Raw genomic sequence first — 21,081 nt, forward strand, 5'->3', positions numbered from 1 at the left:
GTTTTTACAGAACGCCATTGTTAGCTGCCGTCCTGCTAAATCTTGGCTTCAATAGTTTAGTTTAGTTTAGAGATACAGCGCGGAAACAGGCCATTCGGCCCTATGAGTTTGCACCAACCCGCGATCCCCCGCACATTAACACTATCTTAAGTTACCTACACACACTGGGGACAATTTACACTTACACCAAGCCAATTGACCTCCAAACCTGTACGTCTTTGGAAAGGAGCCGAAGATCTCGGAGAAGACCCGCATGGTCACGGGGAGAATGTACAAACTCCGTACAGACAGCACCCGTAGTTGGGACCGAACCCGGGTCTCTGGCGCTGCAAGGCAGCAACTCTACCGCTGCGCCACCGTGCCGCCCGTATAGACTGGGGAGTTAAGAGTTAAGAGACAATAGCGTTTCATTGCCATGTGTTTCGGGATCAGATCAATGAAATACTTACTGGTTGCAGCTTTACAGGTACATACCAGCAAGATCGTAATAAGTATGTATACTTTAAATTATCAGCTATTCTAGGTGCGCCTTATTAGCTCAAGGCGATGTACAGTACGCCGTGCAACTGGAGTAGGGCAAGATCAATAGTGGCTCAGTGCTGATTTAGGGTTGTGGTTAGGGTTGTGCAGGGTTGTGCAAGGGTGATTCATGTGGTACAATGCGAGCAGCAGTAAAGCTGCTGCCCTCGCAGCCAGAGACCCCGCGTTCTTACGGGTGGCTAATGATATCTGACGGGTGCTTGTCTGTACGGGTTTGTACAAAGTGAACTGCGTGGGTTTCCCCGCGATCTTGTATCCAAAGATGTACAGGTTTGAGGTAATGGAACTGTCCCCAGTCCTTAGTGAACTTGTGCGACGGTGGGCGGACCCTTAAAGAGCGTTCTTTTAGAAACGTAGGGGAAATTGATTTTGTCAGAGGGTGGGAATCTGTGGAATTCTTTGCCCCAGAAGGGTGTGGAGGCCAAGTCAGTGAGTATTTGTACAGCAGAGATAGATACAGTACATGACCGAATGGCGGAGTAGACTTGATTCCACTATTCCTTATGAACTTATGACGGTGGTCCCCTGAAGAAAACGTAGGTGATCACAGGGGGAGCGTACAAACGCTGTACAGACAACTCATGTAGTCGGGATTGCACCCGGGTCTCTGGCGTATTACAGCAGCAACATTACCGTTGCATCGCCCTCTGGTATGGTCCTCCACAGCAAAATGAGTGTACGAGCAGCCTCCTAGACACTGGCGGATTTGCTTCTCTAGTTGTCGTGCCTAAGTACAGACTGCTGGAGCCAAAGTATTATCCAATGTGAAATGCTTTCAACCTTGGCTCCTCAAACACTCACCATCTCACTATCTGAGCTGGGCAAACTGTTGCAATTCCACGTTGATAAGGCGATGAAAATGAAAAGGTACTGGTGACGTCAAGAGTGAATGGAATGCCCGAGAGATACACAGAAAGAACATTCAGTCCTATGGTGCAGACAATACTTGACAGAACAGGTTAGAAACTTGCATAGCTTCTTCCCCTTGGAGATCCTCTTCTCCTGAAGGGATAACTCACCAGGTACCCCGCATCTGCAGACACCACTCCTACTGTCTACTCATTCTTTGGCACAGGATTCCCACAACTTTAGTTTTGTTTATTGCCACTTGTACTGAGGTACAGTGGCGCAGCGGTAGAGTTGCTGCCTTTCAGCGCCAGGGACCCGGGTCTGATCCTGGCCACAGGTGCTGTCTGTATAGAGCTTGCACGTTCTCCCCGTGACCCCGTGGGATTGCTCCGGTGGCTCCGCTTTCCTCCCCCACTACAAAGGCGTGCAGGCTTGTAGGTTAATTGGCTTCTGTAAAATCGCAAATTGTGTGCATGACTGTGGTAGATCTCAACACGGCTCAGATTTAGTGCTAATCTTTAAGACGGACACATTTCCAGCTATCCAAACTTGTTATAGTTTACTACAGTTTTTAGTTCATTTTTGCTTTGTTATTGAACATCAAATTGTAGAATTGTAATTCAATGTGTGCATTTCAATGTGTAGGAAGGAACTGCAGATGCAGATCATTAGACAAAGTCAGCATGGATTTATGAAAGGTAAATCATGCCTGACGGATCTTATTGAATTTTTCGAGGATGTAACTAGTAGAGTGGATAAGGGAGAACCAGTGGATGTGTTATGTCTGGACTTTCAGAAGGCTTTCGACAAGGTCCCACATAAGAGATTAGTTTACAAACTTAAAGCACACGGTATTGGGGGTTCAGTATTGATGTGGATAGAGAACTGGCTGGCAGACAGGAAGCAAAGAGTAGGAGTAAACGGGTCCTATTCAGAATGGCAGGCAGTGACTAGTGGGGTACCGCAAGGCTCAGTGCTGGGACCCCAGCTATTTACAATATATATTAATGATTTGGACGAGCGAATTGAATGCAATATCTCCAAGTTTGCGGATGCCACTAAGCTGGGGGGCAGTGTTAGCTGTGAGGAGGATGCTAGGAGGCTGCAAGGTGACTTGGATAGGCTGGGTGAGTGGGCAAATGCATGGCAGATGCAGTATAATGTGGATAAATGTGAGGCTATCCACTTTGGTGGCAAAAACAGGAAAGTAGATTATTATCTGAATGGTGGCCGATTAGGAAAAGAGGAGATGCAACGAGACCTGGGTGTCATGGTACACCAGTCATTGAAAGTAGGCATGCAGGTGCAGCAGGCAGTGAAGAAAGCGAATGGTATGTTAGCATTCATAGCAAAAGGATTTAAGTATAGGAGCAGGGAGGTTTTACTGCAGTTGTACAGGGTCTTGGTGAGACCACACCTGGCGTATTGCGTACAGTTTTGGTCTCCAAATCTGAGGAAAGACATTCTTGCCATAGAGGGAGTACAGAGAAGGTTCAGCAGACTGATTCCTAGGATGTCAGGACTTTCATATGAAGAAAGACTGGATAGACTCGGCTTGTACTCGCTAGAATTTAGAAGATTGAGGGGGGATCTTATAGAAACTTACAAAATTCTTAAGGGGTTGGACAGGCTAGATCCAGGAAGATTGTTCCCGATGTTGGGGAAGTCCAGAACAAGGGGTCACAGTTTAAGGATAAGAGGGAAATCTTTTAGGACCGAGATGAGAAAAACATTTTTCACACAGAGAGTGGTGAATCTCTGGAGTTCTCTGCCACAGAATGTGGTTGAGGCCAGTTCATTGGCTATATTTAAGAGGGAGTTAGATGTGGCCCTTGTGGCTAAAGGTATCAGGGGATATGGAGAGAAGGCAGGTACAGGATACTGAGTTGGATGATCAGCCATGATCATATTGAATAGCGGTGCAGGCTTGAAGGGCCGAATGGCCTACTCCTGCACCTATTTTCCATGTTTCTATGGGCCAGGCAGCATCTCTGGAGAAAAGGAATAGGTGACTTTTCGGGTCGAGACCCTTCTTTAGACCCATCTGTTTTCTCCCGAGATGTTGTTTTCTCCAGAGATGCTGCCTGACCCACTGAGTAACTAGCTTTTTGTGCCTATCTTTTTTACATTTCAATCTTCTTTTAAACTAGTTTTCTATTTAACAATAAAATGGTTACGTAATTTTCGCTCAAATACTCGTGGTTTGGACTTCACTCGAATTAAATTTCCCTTAGGCAATACATTTTTGTGCAACTTTAAATGAACATTAAAGATAGACTTGGTTCTGATAATAGATAATAACTTGTACACATTACGGTTACATAAACCTTATCTGTATTTGAAAATATTGACATATTGATTTCTTGTTTTTTTAGTACTTCACTCGTCCACCTATATTTAAGCATTGCAAAACTTGAAGATTTTGGCAAAGAATTTGTATTTTCATAGTCTGTTTACATGTAAGCCAGGATTGTTGTGTGTTCACATTTCTCCTTATCATTTTCATTACACTGGTTCTTATGTCTTGAGTAGAACTTTGGTATCAATACATTGCACACGTTAACATTTACTTGACCCTTCACGTCAGTAAAGGTGGCGCAGTGGTGCAACAATTGGCTTCGGTAAATTGTCCCTAGTGTGGAGGATGCAGTTAGTGAGGGGGTGATCGCTGGTCAGCGTGGACTCAGTGGGCCGAATGGCCTCTTCCACGCTGTATCTCTAAAGTATATAAAGCGTGGAGACAGACCCTTCATCACTAACCACCAAGCACTCACTTACATCAATCCTACACTAATCCCATTTTATCCCACTCGTATCATAAGAACTATAGTCATGCAACGCAGAAACAGGCCCTTCAGCCCAACTTGTCCATGCCACCACGATGCTGCTTCTAAGCTCGTCCCATTTGCCCGCATTAGGCCCATATCCCTCTAAATCTTTCCTATCCCTGTACCTGCCCAGGTGCCTTTTAAATGCTGGTATAGTAAATACAGTCAAGAGAAGAGTGGCGCAGTGGCATAGCCGTCGAGTAGCTGCCTCACAGCACCATAGACCCGGGTTCGATCCAGATTAAAGGTGCTGTCTGCGCGGAATTCGTACATTCTCCCTGTGACTACATCGGTTTTCTCCAGGAGCTACACTTGCATCCCTCATCCCAAAGATGTACAGGTTTGAAAATTAATTTTTCTCGACAAGTTGTATAAAATTGCCTGTTGCTTAATGTATGGGGTGATCACTGGTTGGCATGGACTCAGTGAGCCGAAGGGCCTGTTTCCGAGCTGTATCTCTAAAGTCTCAAGAACACATTTTTGTATGAACCATAATAACTTGGGAAGAGGCACATTAGAATTTATGTTCATTCATAATTCATGATGGCGGGACTGACATACGATGAAAGAATGGATCGAATGGACATATTCATTGCAATTTAGAAGGATGATAGGGGATCTTATAAAACAAGTACAATTCTTAAGGGATTGGACAGGCTAGATGCAGGAAAAATGTTCCCGATGTTGGATGAGTCCAGAACCACAAGGGTCACAGTTTAATAATAAGGAGTGGACAAAAATGCTGGAGAAACTCAGCGGGTGAGGCAGCATCTTTTGAGCGAAGGAATAGGCGACATTTCGGGTCGAGACCCTTCTTCACACTGGTAGGGGTAGGCCATTTAGGACTGAGATGAGGGGGAAAAAAATTAACCTAGAGAGTTGCGAATCTGTGGCGTTCTCGGCCACAGAAGGCAGTGGAGGCCAATTCACTGGATATATTCAAGAGAGAGATATAGCTCTTAGGGCTAACTGATTCAAGGGATATGGGAGAGAAAGCAGGAACGGGGTACTGATTTTGCATGATCCCAGCCGTGATCATATTGAATGGCGGTGCTGGCTCGAAGGGCCAAATGGCCTATCTCCTGCACCCATTTTCTACGATTCAATAGTGTTCTCTGAAAATACATGTACAATTGCATCGAGTATTCCTTTGCAGATGTACAAGAGAAAAAAAAGAGAACATTTGGAAAGAGGTTAATGATAGTGTTTACTGAATAGTGCCTCATGCCACATCATTTCTTTTATTGATAACTTTAGGATAAAAAATATTTTATTTCTGGGAATATCTGGGTTCAACACAGTAATAAAACATTGAAGCTTTGGCTTTGAAGCACAGAAGGGCAGCACGGTGGCGCAGCGATAGAGCTACTGCGTCATAGCGCCAGAGACCCGGGTTCGATCCTGACTACTCATGCTTGTTTGTGCGGCATTCATACGTTCTCCCTGTGGGTTTTCTCCGAGATCTTCGGTTTCCTCCCACAATCCAAAGACGTACATGTTTGTAGGTTAATTGGCTTGGTCTAACTGTCAAATTGTCCCTAGTGTAGTGTAGGGTAGTGTTAATGTGCGGGGACCGCAGCTCGGTGTGGACTCAGTTGGCTGAAGGGCCTGGTTCCGCAATGTATGTCTAAACTAAAACAAAATTAAACTTTTGAGATTATAGCGATGGTTTATCAAGCGCTGCAAGTCAGAATGATTAATATCCTAGCTTGTTCAACTGCAACATTTTGCAGCTGTCTTACACTGTTGGACTTTAGACTTCAGAGATAGAGTGTGGAAACAGGCCCGTTGACCCACCAAGTCCACGCCGACCAGTGATCACCACGTACACGAACACTATCCCACACACTAAGGACAATTTACAATCTACAGAAGCCAATTAACCTACAAACCAGTGGGAGTGCGGGAGGAAACCTGAGCACCTGGAGCAAACCCACACGGTCACAGGGAGAACGTACAAACTCTGTCCAGACAGCACGCGTTGTTAGGATCGAACCTTAGTCTCTGGCGCTGTAAGGCAGCAACTCTACTGGCACCCACAGCAGTGATTTCCCGGGGGGTTGTTTAGAGATACAGCATGGAAACGGGCCCCTCTGTCCACTGTCCTGGCTGGCCATCGATCAGTTAACGCAGCTTAATCGGTTTCGGTAAAATTGTAAATTGTCTCTAGTGCATGCAGGACAATGTCAATGTGCGGGGATCGCTGGTCGGCACGGACTCGGTGGGCCGAAGGGCCTGTTGCTTGTAGTTTTTATGCTTGCTGTTCTAACACTTTACTGTTCTAACACATTACAGCAAATACTCCGCATGAGAGATTAACTGCAGAAAGATTAACTCTTCCCTTCACGCCGTTCTGTTCTGTTGCTTGGCTGTTTCCATGGCAACCTGATATTCCTGCCACTGGACTGATGGATAGCTCAAAGGGTGAGACGCAATTAGGCCTCATTCAAGCAGCACCAGGGTATTTTAAATGATGTCGATGAAGGATCCGGTGGACTGTAGTCGCATTCTTGTGGCGAGGCAGTGCGTGGCATTTTACGTCACCGTGTATTACTCTGCATCCAAAATGCAAAGTAAAAATCAACCCAGTGCTTCAACCTCACTTCATCTCATTACTAACAATTAGTACACCCTGTGCGTAGGGGAGAGGGTAGAGCTGAAGATGTCCTGGTTGGGTTGCTCCTAGGCCTGGCCAAGCTGGCCATCTGTGCAGGCAGAAGAGGGCTCCGCCCGAACCCGCTGTCTGCCCCTTTCCCGGGGTTACGTCCACGTCCGGGTGTTACTAGAAAGGGACTACGCGCAGCCCATGGGCACCCTGGGAGGTGGAATGTATCCTAGATATAGATTGTAACATCGTTGGTCAATATTTGATATTCAAGGATATTTGTCTTACTTTGTACTAAGGTGGTGGGTTTGTTGGTATTGTTTTGTATTTTGTACATTTTATGCTCATAATAATTGATTACATTTATTTTGGGTTAAAAGAAAATTGTGTATGATTTAACCAGAATTCTGCAAAACATAATAGATTATGCAGACTTACCGCATGTTTTGATGATAGTGAATACTGTTCAGTTTAGAGTTAGTTTAGATGAGTTTAGTTTATTGTCACATGTACCGAGGTATAGTGAAAAGCTTTTGTTGCGTGTATTCCAGCCAGCGGGAACACAATGCGTGATTACAATCGATCCATTCGCAGTGTACAGATACGTTTAGGGCAAGGTAAAGCCAGTAAAGTCCCATCAAAGATAGTCTGAGGGTCACCAAAGAGATAGATAGTTCAGCCGTGCTCTCTGGTTGTGGTAGGATGATTCAGTTGCCTGATAACAGATAATATAATACACAATATACATTAGGTGCAGGAGTAGGCCATTCGGCCCTTCGAGGCAGCACCGCCATTCAATGTGATCATGGCTGATCATCCACAATCAGGACCCCGTTCCTGCCTTCTCCCCACAGCTGGGAAGAAACTGTCCCTGAATCTGGAGGTGTGTGTTTTCACACTTCTATAACCTTTGCCCGATTGGAAAGGGGAGAAGAGGGAGTGGCCAGGGTGCGACTCGTCCTTCATGATGCTGCTGGCCTTGCAGAGGCAGCGTGAGGTGTAAATGGAGTCAATGGAAGGGAGGTTGGTCTAGGAAGGGAGTTTGGAGATACACCACGGCAACTGGCCCTTCGGCCCACTGGGTCTGGCCTGCCCCGCGCGCCCTCGTGGTCGGCTGCGGCAGGCGCCCACACCCGGGGAACAATGGTGGACGGGCGATGAGAGCGATGTAGCGTCCAAGGAAGGAGACGGCTGGAAGCCCCCGCACCAGCCTGGGACTTGCCTGGAACAGAGCGCTGACTTTGAAAATGGCGCCAAAACATGTCGCCTCGTGCATGCGTGCTCAGTAGATTATTTCCTAATTACTTGCTAATCGAGGATCGGGGGATATGCCAATACTCTACTGGACTATTTGTACAAAATAAAACTTCACTGTGCTCGCACGTCACACACGTGACTATAAAAGCACCATTGATCCGAGACCACACCAATAATCGATCACCCATGCTTGCCTACTCAAACGTCACCTAATCCTATTCTCCAGAGATGCTGCCTGACCCGCTGAGTTACTCTAGCATTTTGCTTCTATCTTAGGTATCATCGCACTTGACCTATATTCACGCTGTTAAAACAACACAATTTCACAGAGGGGAGTCGCTTGTGGCTTCTTTTACCTCAGTTAAGCATGAGTCCGCACTGCGGGGGGTTATTCAATCTGATAACCGCTTTGCTATGTCTCTTTAGCATGTGCTGTGTCTCTGCTGGAGGCTTGAAATCAGGAGTGACGTGGCAGGTGGCAAACACTAAATACCATCAGACAACAGAGCTTAAAGCAGAGGAAGTTGTCAAATGACTTTATAATTAAAAGACCATGGGGATATCCATCCACAGGTATAATTTGTGCTCAATTGTCTCAATTGCCTCAGTGCTCTACTGCTAAGGGAACAATATACTTTTGTGCCACTGAAGTGGAATTCGTGTTAGAATTACAAGGATGACTTCCATGCAGCTAACTTCATAGTTCATTGAAAAAAAATAATTCTCCGTTGCAGAAAGCTGGAAAAATAATACAGGCAGATAATTCAAAACATACAGTTATTTGTTAAATAATATATACTAAGTAGATGAACAGTCTGAAGAAGGGTCTCGAACCGAAACGTCACCCATTCCTTCTCTCCAGAGAAGCTGCCAGTCCCGCTGAGTTACTCCAGCATTTTGTGTCTACCTTATAACAAGTACATATTAGTCATCCTGTACTTTGCGTGGGAGCACGTATTTTAACCCTGAACGGTCTCCTAAAAAAATGTGAATATGCATTGGCGGCACGGTGGCGCAGTGGTGGAGTTGCTGCCTTACAGTGCTTGCAGCGCCGGAGACCAGGGTGCGGTCTGTAAAGCTTTTGTACGTTCTCCCCGTGACCTGCGTGGGCTTTCTCTGAGATCTTCAGTTTCCTCCCACATTCCAAAGACGCACAGGTTTGTAGGTTAATTGGCTTGGTAAATGTAAAAATTGTCCTGTGTGTGTAGGATAGTGTTAATGTGCGGGGATCGCTGGTCGTCACGGAACCGATGGGCCGAAGGGCCTGTTTCTGCGCTGTATCTCGAAACTAAAATAAACTAAACTTGCATTAGAGATGGGGTCAAGGAAAGAGCCTTCACGTCGCGGCCCTGTTTCCACCAATCTTTCCACCCCCACGCACAAGAAGCACCAGAAGCGACAAGACAGACACCATTGTACGCAGATGCCGAGCCGTGCGTTTAGCTCCGGCTGAGCAACGTCTAATCTTGTGTGTGGACTTGACAAGAAGAAGAATAGAGATCATATCAAGTAGACACAAATCTATTGTAAAATTATAGCATGTTTAAATCAGACGAGATGAACTTAATATTAAACCCCAACTTGTTTAGCTATAATAACAGCAAAAGTAAGAAGCAATTGTCTCACCTAAAAATGTCCCAACGAATCCCAGTACAAAGAAGCTGCTCATGACAAAGATGGTGCCGATCAGGAAAAGACCAGAGCCCATGTAAAAACTTGCAGGGTTATCAAGTAGTTGAAGCTTTGGCTGAATCTTCATTGCTTCTGTGAAACTATAGAAAAAAGATACAGAGAGCATTTGTTACACAATAAATGAAATGTGAATCAGCTTTGTTGCTTGACTAATGCATTTTCTTTCAGCTTGGCATCTTTTGACAACTGCACAATCAATTCAGAAGTGAGAAAGTTATTACAGATAGTTCTGCCACAGCGCAATAGTTGTATTCCAACCAAATGAATGATGTTATTAAAACAGAATGTGTAGGAAGGGACTGCAGATAGACTCAAAATGCTGGAGTAACTCAGTGGGACAGGCAGCATCTCTGGAGAGAAGGAATGGGTGGCGTTTCAGGTCAAGTCTGATCACTGATGAAGGGGTCTCGAGATGCCGCCTGTCCCGCTGAGTTAATCCAGCATTTTGTGTCTATCTTCAATTTAAACCAGCATCTGCAGTTCTTTCCTACACAAGGAACTGCAGATGCTAGTTTAAAGCAAGGTCAAAGGCCAATAGCTCGTTGCATATATCCACCACCCTTTGTGTTAAAAAGTTACCCCTCAGTTTCTTATTAAGTCTTTCCCTCATCAAAGTTCTTTCTCCAGTAGGATTTTTGAATGCAAAGGTTTTTTCAACAGCTATAAGTAGCTTTTTGTTATCGAGAATACTAAAGTGTATGTTTCATTATTTCACAGAGTATTAATGCACAAGTGACAACAGAAGCAAATACTGCCAATTTTGCTGGCAACTCACAGTGAAACCAGCAGCTGTATTCTTAAAAGACAATAGTGTTGGATTGCTGCGGGGAGGTTTCATGGAAAGTTTTTTTTCCCCTCTAGACTGTTTTTACCTCAAGGCAGCTGTTTTTCTGCTTCTATTTTTTCCCAAAGTAACTTTTAAGTGGTTCTCTGGTTCCTCACAAAAGTTCTAATCAATTCAGCTTGTGAGATATAAACATTATTCCCTAGTTCAACACTTGTGTTATTTCCAATTAGTGTTATAGAAATACACATTACCCCAGGACTATCTGTAATTAATGAACTCAAAATTATATTACAAATGAAATCTGGGGGACTGAAATGCCAATAAGATTAAATTAACAGCACCATTTCAATTTAAACAAAATCCATTATTTCTTAATAAAAGTGTATTTCTTTTTGTAAACCAGCACCTACAAGTTCCTTGCTTCAATCACCGGTTCCCCATCAGTGAGTTCTAGCCCAATGTTTTTAGTGACAGCAAGTCATATTGAAGCAAAAAGATAGCAAAATGACTCAGCAGGCCAGCCAGCATATATGGTGAGAGAAACAGAGATAATGATCTCTCGTCAGTGATCTTTAGTTAGGTCGATTCATTCAACTAGAGTCGTAGAGTGATACAGTGTGGAAACAGGCCCTTCGGCATTAACTTGCCCACAATGTCCCAGCTACACGAGCCTCACCTCCCAGCATTTGGTTCATATCCCACCAATCCTAGCCTTTCCATGTACCTGTCTAACTGTTTCTTAAATGTTGTGATAGTTCCTGCCTCAATGACGTCCTCTGGCAGCTTGTTCCATACACCCATCACCCTTTGTGTAAAAAAGTTACCCCTCAGATTCCTGTTAAATCTTCACCCAAATCCTATGTCCTCTGGTCTTCGATTCACCTACTCTGGGTAAGAGACTCTGTGCATCTAATCGATCTATTCCTCTCATGATCTTCTACCCCTCATCCTTCTCTATAAGGTCTGCCTATAGCCCAGACCCTCCAGTCCCCAATATCACTGTACCCTTTCCAGCTTGACAACATCTTTCCTATAACACGTTGCCCAGAACATGGAGATACAAAGGACTGAGAATGGTGGAATCCTGTGCAAAACACAAAGGGCTGGGGCAACTCATTGGGTCAGGCAGCATTTGTGGAGGGAATGGATAGATAACGTTTCAGGTTGGGTTCCTTCTTCTTAGTTTTGTTTAGTTTAATTTAGAAATACCAATACAGGCCCTTCGGCCTACCGAGTCCATGCTAAACAGTGATCCCCACACACTTACACTACACACACACACTGGGGACAATTTACAATTATACCCCAAGCCAATTCATCTACAAACCTATACGTCTTTGGAGTGTGGGCGGAAAAGATAGATCTCGGAGAAAACCCACGTAGATCACATGGAGAACCTACAAACTCTGCACAGACAGCATCCGTAGACAGTTCTTTAGACTGAAATGTCGTCCATCCATTCTCTCCGTAGATTCTGCCTGAGCCGCTGAGTTACTCCAGCGCATTGCCATCTGATCTGATCGTATACCTTGCAAAACAAAGCTTTATATTCTACCTCGATACATGTGACAATAATATACTATAGCTAATCATGCTTAAGAAAGAACTGCAGATGTTGGAAAAATCGAAGGTGGACATAAAATGCTGGAGGAACTCAGCGGGTGCGGCAGCATCTATGGAGAAAAGGAATAGGCGACGTTTCGGGTTGAGACCCTTCTTCAGACTGACGTGGGGGGGAAGAAAGGAAGAGGCGGAGACAGTGGGCTGTGGGAGAGCTGGGCAGGGTGGAGTGGAAGAAAGATCAGATTAGGAATGGGAGGGTGAGTTGAAGTGCTGAGCAACCGGGAGATCAGGTTGAACTGAGTGGAGCTGTTAGGCAAAGCGATCGTCAAGCCTGCGCTTGGTCTCATCGATGTAGAGTAGTTGACACCTGGAACAGCAGATGCAGTAGCTGATACCTGGAACAGCAGAGGATGCTGTTGGGTTATTGACAAAAAGACTGGCCCAAGCTGTTTGCCGTGACGACTGCAAAAATGAACCAAGGGAAATAATCAGGGGAGCAGAAATACTCAGCGTGGTTTGTTGGGCTCGCTGTGAAAGCAACATGAGGTGCTCGAGTTAAGTGTCCATATGATGCACGAACAAAGCATCAAAAACGTCAAGAGAAAGGGATACAATAGGAAACAAGAGCCCGATTTGTTTCTGAGTGCAGATGACTCTGCATAAACGTTCAACAACACAACTCATCTCTCGGGCTTTAGATCATTTGCCAGACAGTATGTGTCTCATTCTCTTGGATGTGAAATATCAAGTCTGACGTCTGTTGCTGAGAGCCTTGCGGTCCCTCACACAAATATTACGTGTGAAGCCGAAATTCTGCTCAACTTGAAGCTGTCTACGGACAAATACCGCTGGGAAGGAACTGCAGATGCTGGTTTCTTCAGTCTGAAGAAGGGTCTCGACCCGAAACGTCACCGAAGTCATCTCCAGAGATGCAGCCTGTCCCGCTGAGTTACTCCAGCATTTTTGTGTCTCTCTACAGATAAATAATAATGTCTAACACGTCATTCACTCCTGAACTAACTCAGCCCTGCACGGCTAACACACACTTATTGGTATTTTTAAAGTGGACATTGAAAGATTCTTGGTTGTCGGAGGTTACGGGGAGAAGGCAGGAGAATAGGGTCGAGATTCTGGGTGTCAGGGGTTATGGAGAGAAGGCAGGAGAATAGTGGGGAAGATAGATCTGCCATGGTTAAATATCAGAGTGGACTCTGCCAAACTAACCAAGGTGATTGACTTCAATTTCAAGTAATCATTAGACACCCTCTCTCTCCATCCCTTCCCCACCCTAGTCGTCTTGCCAGTTCCACTGTTCGCATCCATATCTCCCTTCGTTATCACCAGTTCCACAATGGACCATTGTGGGCTCCACCTTTCCTTGGTCATCGGTGCCGGCTCTGATTTGTTCTGTAACTCCAGTTTCCCCCTCCTGTGACTCCCAGTCTGAAGAAGGATCTCAACCCGAAACGTCACCTGCTCCTTCTCTCCAGAGATGCAGCCTGACCCGCTGAGTCACTCCAACATGATGTGCCTTTTTTCTGTGTAAACCAGCATCTGCAGTTCCTTCTGGCACATTGACTTAATTATCTCTTCAGTTCAGGAAAACATAGCCTTGTTGCATTAGGATATGAATCACAAAAAAAACTCCACATACAGATAATAAATGTAAAAAAGTATTTTGTTCTCGCTTCCTGCTAACTTTTAGCAAATTATTTTAAAATCTGTGACATGTAGTAGCGTTGTTACAAAACCTACCATTAGCGCCGCTACAGATCTGCCACTGTGTGATACCGGAGGCTCGGGGGGGGGGGGGGATTAAAATGCAGGCTTGTATTGGTCGTCAGAGAGGAATTTCCTCGGGCTGCTAGCTGATGAAGAAAAATCGTTCAGGATCCATTCCCAGTTTATTTGTGAAAAATTTGCTGGATGATTATTTAATCACCGGATCGAACTTAAACGTGACTAAAGACGCCTTCAACATCACGGATCACAATATCAGGACAAAACAAAAGGTATGTCGTTTATTTAACATATTATCTTGCTTTTTTATGTGGCTTCATTTGAATCTTATGATGCGAAAAATATTATTTAGGCCCCATATGAATTGGCCGTGTCTTGCCTGCCGAAATGGGCTTAAATATATGGCAACGGCAACATTCCAATCGATCACATTCCATTGCGGGATCAAGTGGTACCCAGAGCAGCAGCAGTGCAGGAGTGTAACATTGTCAGAGGTGAAACATTAAATACAACTTTGGGCTCCTTGGTGGAAACTTAAGATTTCAACTTTCAAGATGAACGGGGGGGGGGGGGGGGAGTTGGGTAATCGATAATTCTTTATAAACAAACTGCATCATTACAAACAAACCATCCGGTTCATATCAGCTTGTTGATTGTTGTGTTTGTGCACATTCCAGCTGCTGCATTTCCGGACTGATTATCAGCGGCTGCACTCAAGTATTTCCTTGGCAATGAAGGGTTTTGGGCCAACAAGGCAGCTGTTACATGAGTTTTTGTTTTCTTTATCAAAATCCTTCCCAACACTACCTTCTCCCTGCTTTATGGCAAACAATCCCAACTTCTCCACATTTGACACAGGGCTGGACCTCCTTCCTAAAATACAACGTTCAAACAGAGGCAAAACTAGAGATGTCGCCTGTCCCGCTGAGTTACTCCAGCTTTTTGTGTCTACCTTCGGTTTAAACCAGCATCTGCAGCTCCTTCCTACACAACTATCTAGTTCAGTTTAGTTTAGTTTAGAGATACGGCGCGGAAACAGGCCCTTCGGCCCACTGGGTCCGCACCGACCAGCGATCCCCGCACATTAAACCCTATCCTTCACACACTAGGGACAAGTTACACTTGCAGCAAGCCAAATAACCTACAACCTCCTGCACGTCTTTGGAGTGTGGGAGGAAACCGAGGATCTCAGAGAAAACCCACGCGGTCACGGGGAGAACGTACAGACAGCACCCGTAGTCGGGATCGAACCGGGTCGACGGCACCTTAAGCGCTGTAAGTCAGCAACTCTACCGCTGCGCCAGTGCCGTGTGCACAAATATGACAAACAACAAGATGATAAGAGCCAGATAATTAAAGTTTGATGGAACTGGCAAGCAAAAACCGTTCAGCAGTCTCCTTGATGTTGCAGTTTCCTGGGTTTTAACCACATTTCCCAGTGCTTTATCACAATTCAACGGTCAGGAAACTCCCAAACATCTGCTCCACCCCCTCCTGCAGGAGTAATTTTGGAGAAGGTTAGGGAGATAAGGCAGAAGATTTGAGCTGGACTCCAGCTCCTTTCACAACTTAATTGGAAATTCCTCTCTGCGGGCGGGTCCAGGAGCAAGCTGTTTGGAAGGTTAAAGATCCTGACCCAGCTCAGGTCACAGCATTCTGTGGGTGGAACAGGAACAACTTTGTAAATTGTTGGATTGATTTGGAGATAAAAAGTACAAGTTTGATTTTGTTCTTGTCTGAGCATCAACAAACCATGAGACTGGATTCACCGCAAGCCACGGGACACCAGTGTACAACTTAATGTGTAGTTTTGACCCCAGATTCCTTCTATCCAGATATGTTGCCTGTCCCATTGAGTTACTCCAGCATTTTGTGTCTACAATGTTCAAGTAAACCTATAACAGAACCATTTATCTAGATTATTTATCCAGCAAAATGCAGTAAATTGAGGCTTATTGCTTAGTGCAAATTACATGCGTGACAATTAATCCCAGTCAATTAAAACCATTTATTTCTCGATTCAGGTTAAGATCATACAACAATCTGGTAAATTGGACCCTAAAACAGCATGATATTAATAATGTAATAGTAAGCTGAGGTTGATGCTTTTGTGTTGTTTTTGCGGTATCTGGAAGCTCTTAACCACAGCGGTCACGGTGGCGCAGCGGTAAAGTTGCTGCCTCACAGCGCTTGCAGCACCGGAGACCCGGGTTCGATCTCGACTGTACGGAGTTTGTACTTTCTCCCCGTGACCAAGTGGGTTTTCTCCGAGATCTTCAGTATCCTCCCACGCTCCAAAGATGTATGTAGGTTAATTGACTTGGTGTGTGTGTAAATTGTCCCTAGTGTGTGTCAGATAGTGTTAATGTGCGGGGATTATGACCCAAAACGCCACCCACTCCTATCCAGAGATGCTGCCTGTCTCACTGAGTTACTCCAGCATTTTGTGTTTGGATTCACCGGGCGGTTGCCTGGGGCGAGGCATTTCAGTTATGTGGGGAGACTGGAGAGGCTGAGATTGTTTCCCTTGGAGCAGAGCTGGATGAGGGGTGGGTTGGCCAGATAGAGACAAGCAAAGTGATGAAACTCCCCGTTGGATTGCAACCTTGTCATGGTCGGGGAGCTTGTGTGGCTCAGTGACCCCCAGAGCTATTCCAGTGGGAGATTCATCTCCTGTTAGGGTCTCCCATGCTGGACAGGTCGAAGGGTAGAAGCGAGTCGAAGAGCGATCCACTGGTCTTCCAGGTTGGAGGTCGAGCACAGGGCTGACAACCCCGTCTCGTAAAACAACAAATATGTTACGGAAACAGCAACTGAAGGAATCAACACTACTGGGAGTGATGGCTAGCCCAGAACAGACAGGAGTGGAGGATCTTCGGTGCTGCCCTACATGCCAGGAGGGGTAATAGGCAGTTATGCCCCTGTCCCACTTAGGAAACCTGAATGGAAACCTCTGGAGACTTTGCGCCCCACCCAAGGTTTCCGTGCGGTTCCCGGAGGTTGCCGGAGGTTGCAGGTAGTGGAAGCAGGTAGGGAGACTGACAAAAACCACCGGGAACCGCACGGAAACCTTGGGTGGGGCGCCAAGTCTCCAGGGGTTTCCGCTCAGGTTTTCTAAGTGGGACAGGGGCATAATTAAGTAAGTAAGCAAAATGATGAAAGGCAGAGATAGGGAAACCTTTCCCCATGGCAGAGTTGCCTAAAACTGGAGGATATAGGTTTAGAGCAACGTCGAAGATGTTGAGAGGATCTGAAAAAGAGCTATTACATTGTGAGGGTCCTCGACAACTGGATCTTGCTACCAGTGAAGATGGCAGAGGCAAGTACTGTCACGAACGTACAAGTATCTTAATGAGCACCTCACTTGACAAGGCACAGAAGATTACAGACCCAATTGAATTAATCTGGGCATTGACTTCACCATTGGCATGGACATGGTGGACACAGGAAAGACACAAAGTGCTGGAGCAACTCAGCGGGTCAGGCAGCATCTCTGGGGAAAGGGGACGGGTGACATTTTGGGTCGGGACCTTACTTCAAACTCCAAGGGACACTAGGCATGTTACAGTGATGTATTATTGCATGTAGCATGGAAACAGCCCAACTTGCCCATGCAAACACAATGTCCATATTCAGTGGTCCCATTTGCTGCACTTTAGACGCATATACATCTATACATTACCTATCCATGTACCTGAACAAATGTAATTTATATTTTGTTATTCTCCCCAGACACCGCCCGCCCTCCCTTTCGTTCCCTCTCCACACTCCGCTCCTCTGAACCCTGGCTGACCTTATACCGGCTTCTCCCCTCCCCCACCCCTCCACCGACATTCCTTCCTCCAGCTTCACAATTCGCAACTCTTTTATCCATTGGGCTCACATCTGCTGATATCTTCTCGTTGGCCTCTGTCCAACAACCTGCCTATAAAAACAAACCCTCGCCTGCATTCTCCTATAACCGGCCCTGCCCTGTCCCACCCCTCCTCTCTTCTGGCATTCTTAGCCGCCCACCCCACTCCCTGCAATCAGTCTGAAGAAAGATCCCGAGCCGAAATGTCACCTATCCATGCTCTCCAGAGATGCCTGTTGAGTTCCTCCACAATTTAGTGCCTTTCTCCTATATTACAGTACATGCCTCAATCCCTGCCTCTGGCAGCCCCCCTCCCCTATACATACCACCATCTGTGCGCAAATAAAAATTGCCTTTCAGGTTCCTTTTAAATCTTTCTCCTCTCACCTTAAACCTATTCCCTCCAATTCTTGATTGTGGGGAAAAGTCTGTGTGGATTCACCTATCTATGCACCTCATGATTTCATGCAGCTCTATAAGATCAACCCTGACTCCTATGCTCCAAGGAATAAAGTCCTAGCCTGATCAGATGGTTTGTTGTGGGTTGTACAGTATATTTGGTTTCATGTTGCTGTTGGAAAAATCAGCGAAAAAGACTCTTTAGTTTGCTGTAAACAGATAATGCTGCAAATCATGCCATGACACTTACCCCAGCTCCAATTTACACAGTTTAACTCAGTGACTGACCCTGCGGTATCCAGTTTACTTTATTCGCTTTGTTTAAATGAAATGTGAAATGAATGATTCAATTTATTGTCCTGTCAGTGTATCAGACAACGAAATTTTTACTTTATTCTCGCTTTGCCTCTCCATCAATAGTGTTGCCCAAGGACACAACGACAATATGATCGAAAAGTTTAGCCCAGTACTGCAGTATTTCAGTACTGATTTTGATGGGGAGTCCAGAACCAGGGGCCACAGTTTAAGAATAAGGGGTAAGCCATTTAGAACGGAGACCAGGAAAACACTTTTTCTCACAGAGAGTTGTGAGCCTGTGGAATTCTCTGCCTCAGAGGGCGGTGGAGGCCGGTTCTCTGGATACTTTCAAGAGAGAGCTAGACATGGCTCTTAAAGATAGCAGAGTCAGGGGGATACGGGGAGAAGGCAGGAACGGGGTTCTGATTGGGGATGATCAGCCATGATCACATTGAATGGCGGTGCTGGCTTGAAGGGCCGAATGGTCTACTCCTGCACCCATTGTCTATTGGGGTTAGTGAACCATTTAATCTATTAATAAAGCAGTGTTTTGTGTTCCTTTCCTGACGGCCTTGGACACCAGGTCGCTTAAGCCCTTCAAAGCGAATTGATATTGAACAGAGGTGTAGCTTAAGAATGATTGCAAAATGAATTATTTTAAATCCTTTATGTCTTTGTGACACTCCCTGTCAATGCTAGCGTGAACTTGTAGAGGTCAGGTTGTTGTTCCTCAATGTCTTTCATGATAACAGGCTGGAGGCCAATAGAGAGCTTTGGTGGTTCTGTTGTCAAATGAATGGTTTTCTTTACACAGTATCAGCCATGGCTACGTGAAAAAAAATGATTCTGAAGCTTTTCATTTTCTTGAAACAGGTTAGCCTATCGATTGATAAATCGAAAATTGCCGACCTCTGGGTCAAACAATCCACTTTGTTTTTATATTTCAGTTTTGCATAATTTTATCGTTGGCATAAGATGGGAGTCCAAGCGCTTATGAAATGATATCAAATGTCATGTCTTTCATTTTCAGTCTAATAGTCCAGATTACTTTGTGTGCAAGGTCATGTTTTGGCTCACGGGGAACAAAGATTACTTTAGAAAAATGTTTTTTTTGCAATAGGAATCAGGAAAAGTAGATTAGGAGGATGTTTACTTCAGGGGTAAGGTTACCAAGAAATCAAATGGAGAATCTTTAAACAGCAAATGGCTGTGATTGATCTCAAGAGTCATAGAGTGGAAACAGGCCCTTCTGCCCAACTTGCCAACACCGACCCACATGTCCCATCTACACTATTCCCGCCTGCCTGCATTTGGCCCTTATCCCTCTAAACCTGTCCAATCTAAGCACCAGTCTAATTGCTGCTTAAATGTCCCTGCCTCAACTACCTTCTCCGGCAGCTCCTTCCATACACCAACCACTCTGTGCTCTGAAAAGTTATCCCTTAGATTCCTAGTGGCGGCAGGATGGTGCAGCAGCAGAGACCCGGGTTCAATCCTGGCTACGGGTGCTTGACTATTGTACGTTCTCCCCGTGACCTGCGTGGGTTTTTCCCAATTCAGTTTCCTCCCACACTCCAAAGATACACAGGTCTGTAGGCGAATTGGCTTGGTATATATGTAAAAATTGTGCAAAGTATAGGATAATGTTAATGTGCTGGAATCGCTGGTCGGTGCAAACTCGGTGGGCTGAAGGGCCTGTTTCTGCGCTGTATCTATAAAAAAAGCTAAACACAAAAAATCGCTATAAAATTTTTCCCCCTTCATCCGTGGACCAATTTTATTTACTTCGCTGAATGAAGATCGACTTTAACATCGTGGAGCTCACGGTCCCTGGTTAGAGACCGACTTCGGGAGCTCCAAGCCGCAGGAATCGACCGCCCCGACTAGGGGGGGCTTCAATCACGGGCTGCGGGAGCTTCGATCGCCCCGACGGATGGTTCAACTGCCCCGACCGCGGGAGAATAAAGATGGAAAAAGATTGGACTTTATTGCCTTCCATCACAGTGAGGAATGTGGGGAATCCACTGTGGTGGATGTTTATGTTAACTTTTATTTAGTTGTGGGTCTTGCTGCTTTTTTGAGTATGGCTGTATGGTAAATCGACCTACACTGTACCTTAATTGGTACACGTGACAATAAAAGACCTTTGAAACCTTTGAAGTGCCTGAACTGTGGCACAAATCTTAGTAAGAAACTAAATTTCACTTTGCATGGTACAATTTTTTAATATTTAATATCTAGTTTTCTCTCCATTCTTGAATACAACAATATGCGGATAAAACCTTAAAGTATCATTTAATTTATTGATCAACCTCCCTTTCATTTCGCAACTGTAAATTCTACCTCAGCATGAATTTAGATTTGTTAAATATATTTTTCATTTGTGTTTAATCTATTTTTCATGCAACTTGATTTCTTCATGCACTCATTTTCTTCTTTGAGGAACATATCCACATAGTTTAGTTCAGAGATCCAGCATGAAAACAGGAGGCCCTTTGGCCCACCGAGTCCATGCCGACCAGCAATCGCCCATACACACGAGTTCTATCCGACACACTGGGGACAATTTAGAGAAGTCAATTAACCTACAAACCTGCTCGTTATTGTAACAAGGGAGGAAACCGGAGCACCCGGAGAAAACCCACGCAGTCACAGGGGAGAACGTACAAAG

The 21,081-nt window shown here is 45.2% G+C and overlaps 1 protein-coding gene across 4 annotated transcripts in view; it reads right to left on the reverse strand.

Moving 5' to 3' along the window:
• Nucleotides 1–21,081, reverse strand: part of pemt (phosphatidylethanolamine N-methyltransferase) — an 85,032-nt gene that overhangs the window by 28,813 nt on the left and 35,138 nt on the right. For all 4 annotated transcript variants that reach the window (XM_055651134.1, XM_055651133.1, XM_055651136.1 and 1 more), the window contains exon 4: nucleotides 9,706–9,851. In XM_055651134.1, coding sequence (XP_055507109.1) covers nucleotides 9,706–9,851 — 146 coding nt within the window. The remainder of the gene's footprint in view (nucleotides 1–9,705; nucleotides 9,852–21,081) is intronic.

This window comes from Leucoraja erinacea, chromosome 20 (genome assembly GCF_028641065.1).
Source record: "Leucoraja erinacea ecotype New England chromosome 20, Leri_hhj_1, whole genome shotgun sequence".
Taxonomy (NCBI): domain Eukaryota; kingdom Metazoa; phylum Chordata; class Chondrichthyes; order Rajiformes; family Rajidae; genus Leucoraja; species Leucoraja erinaceus.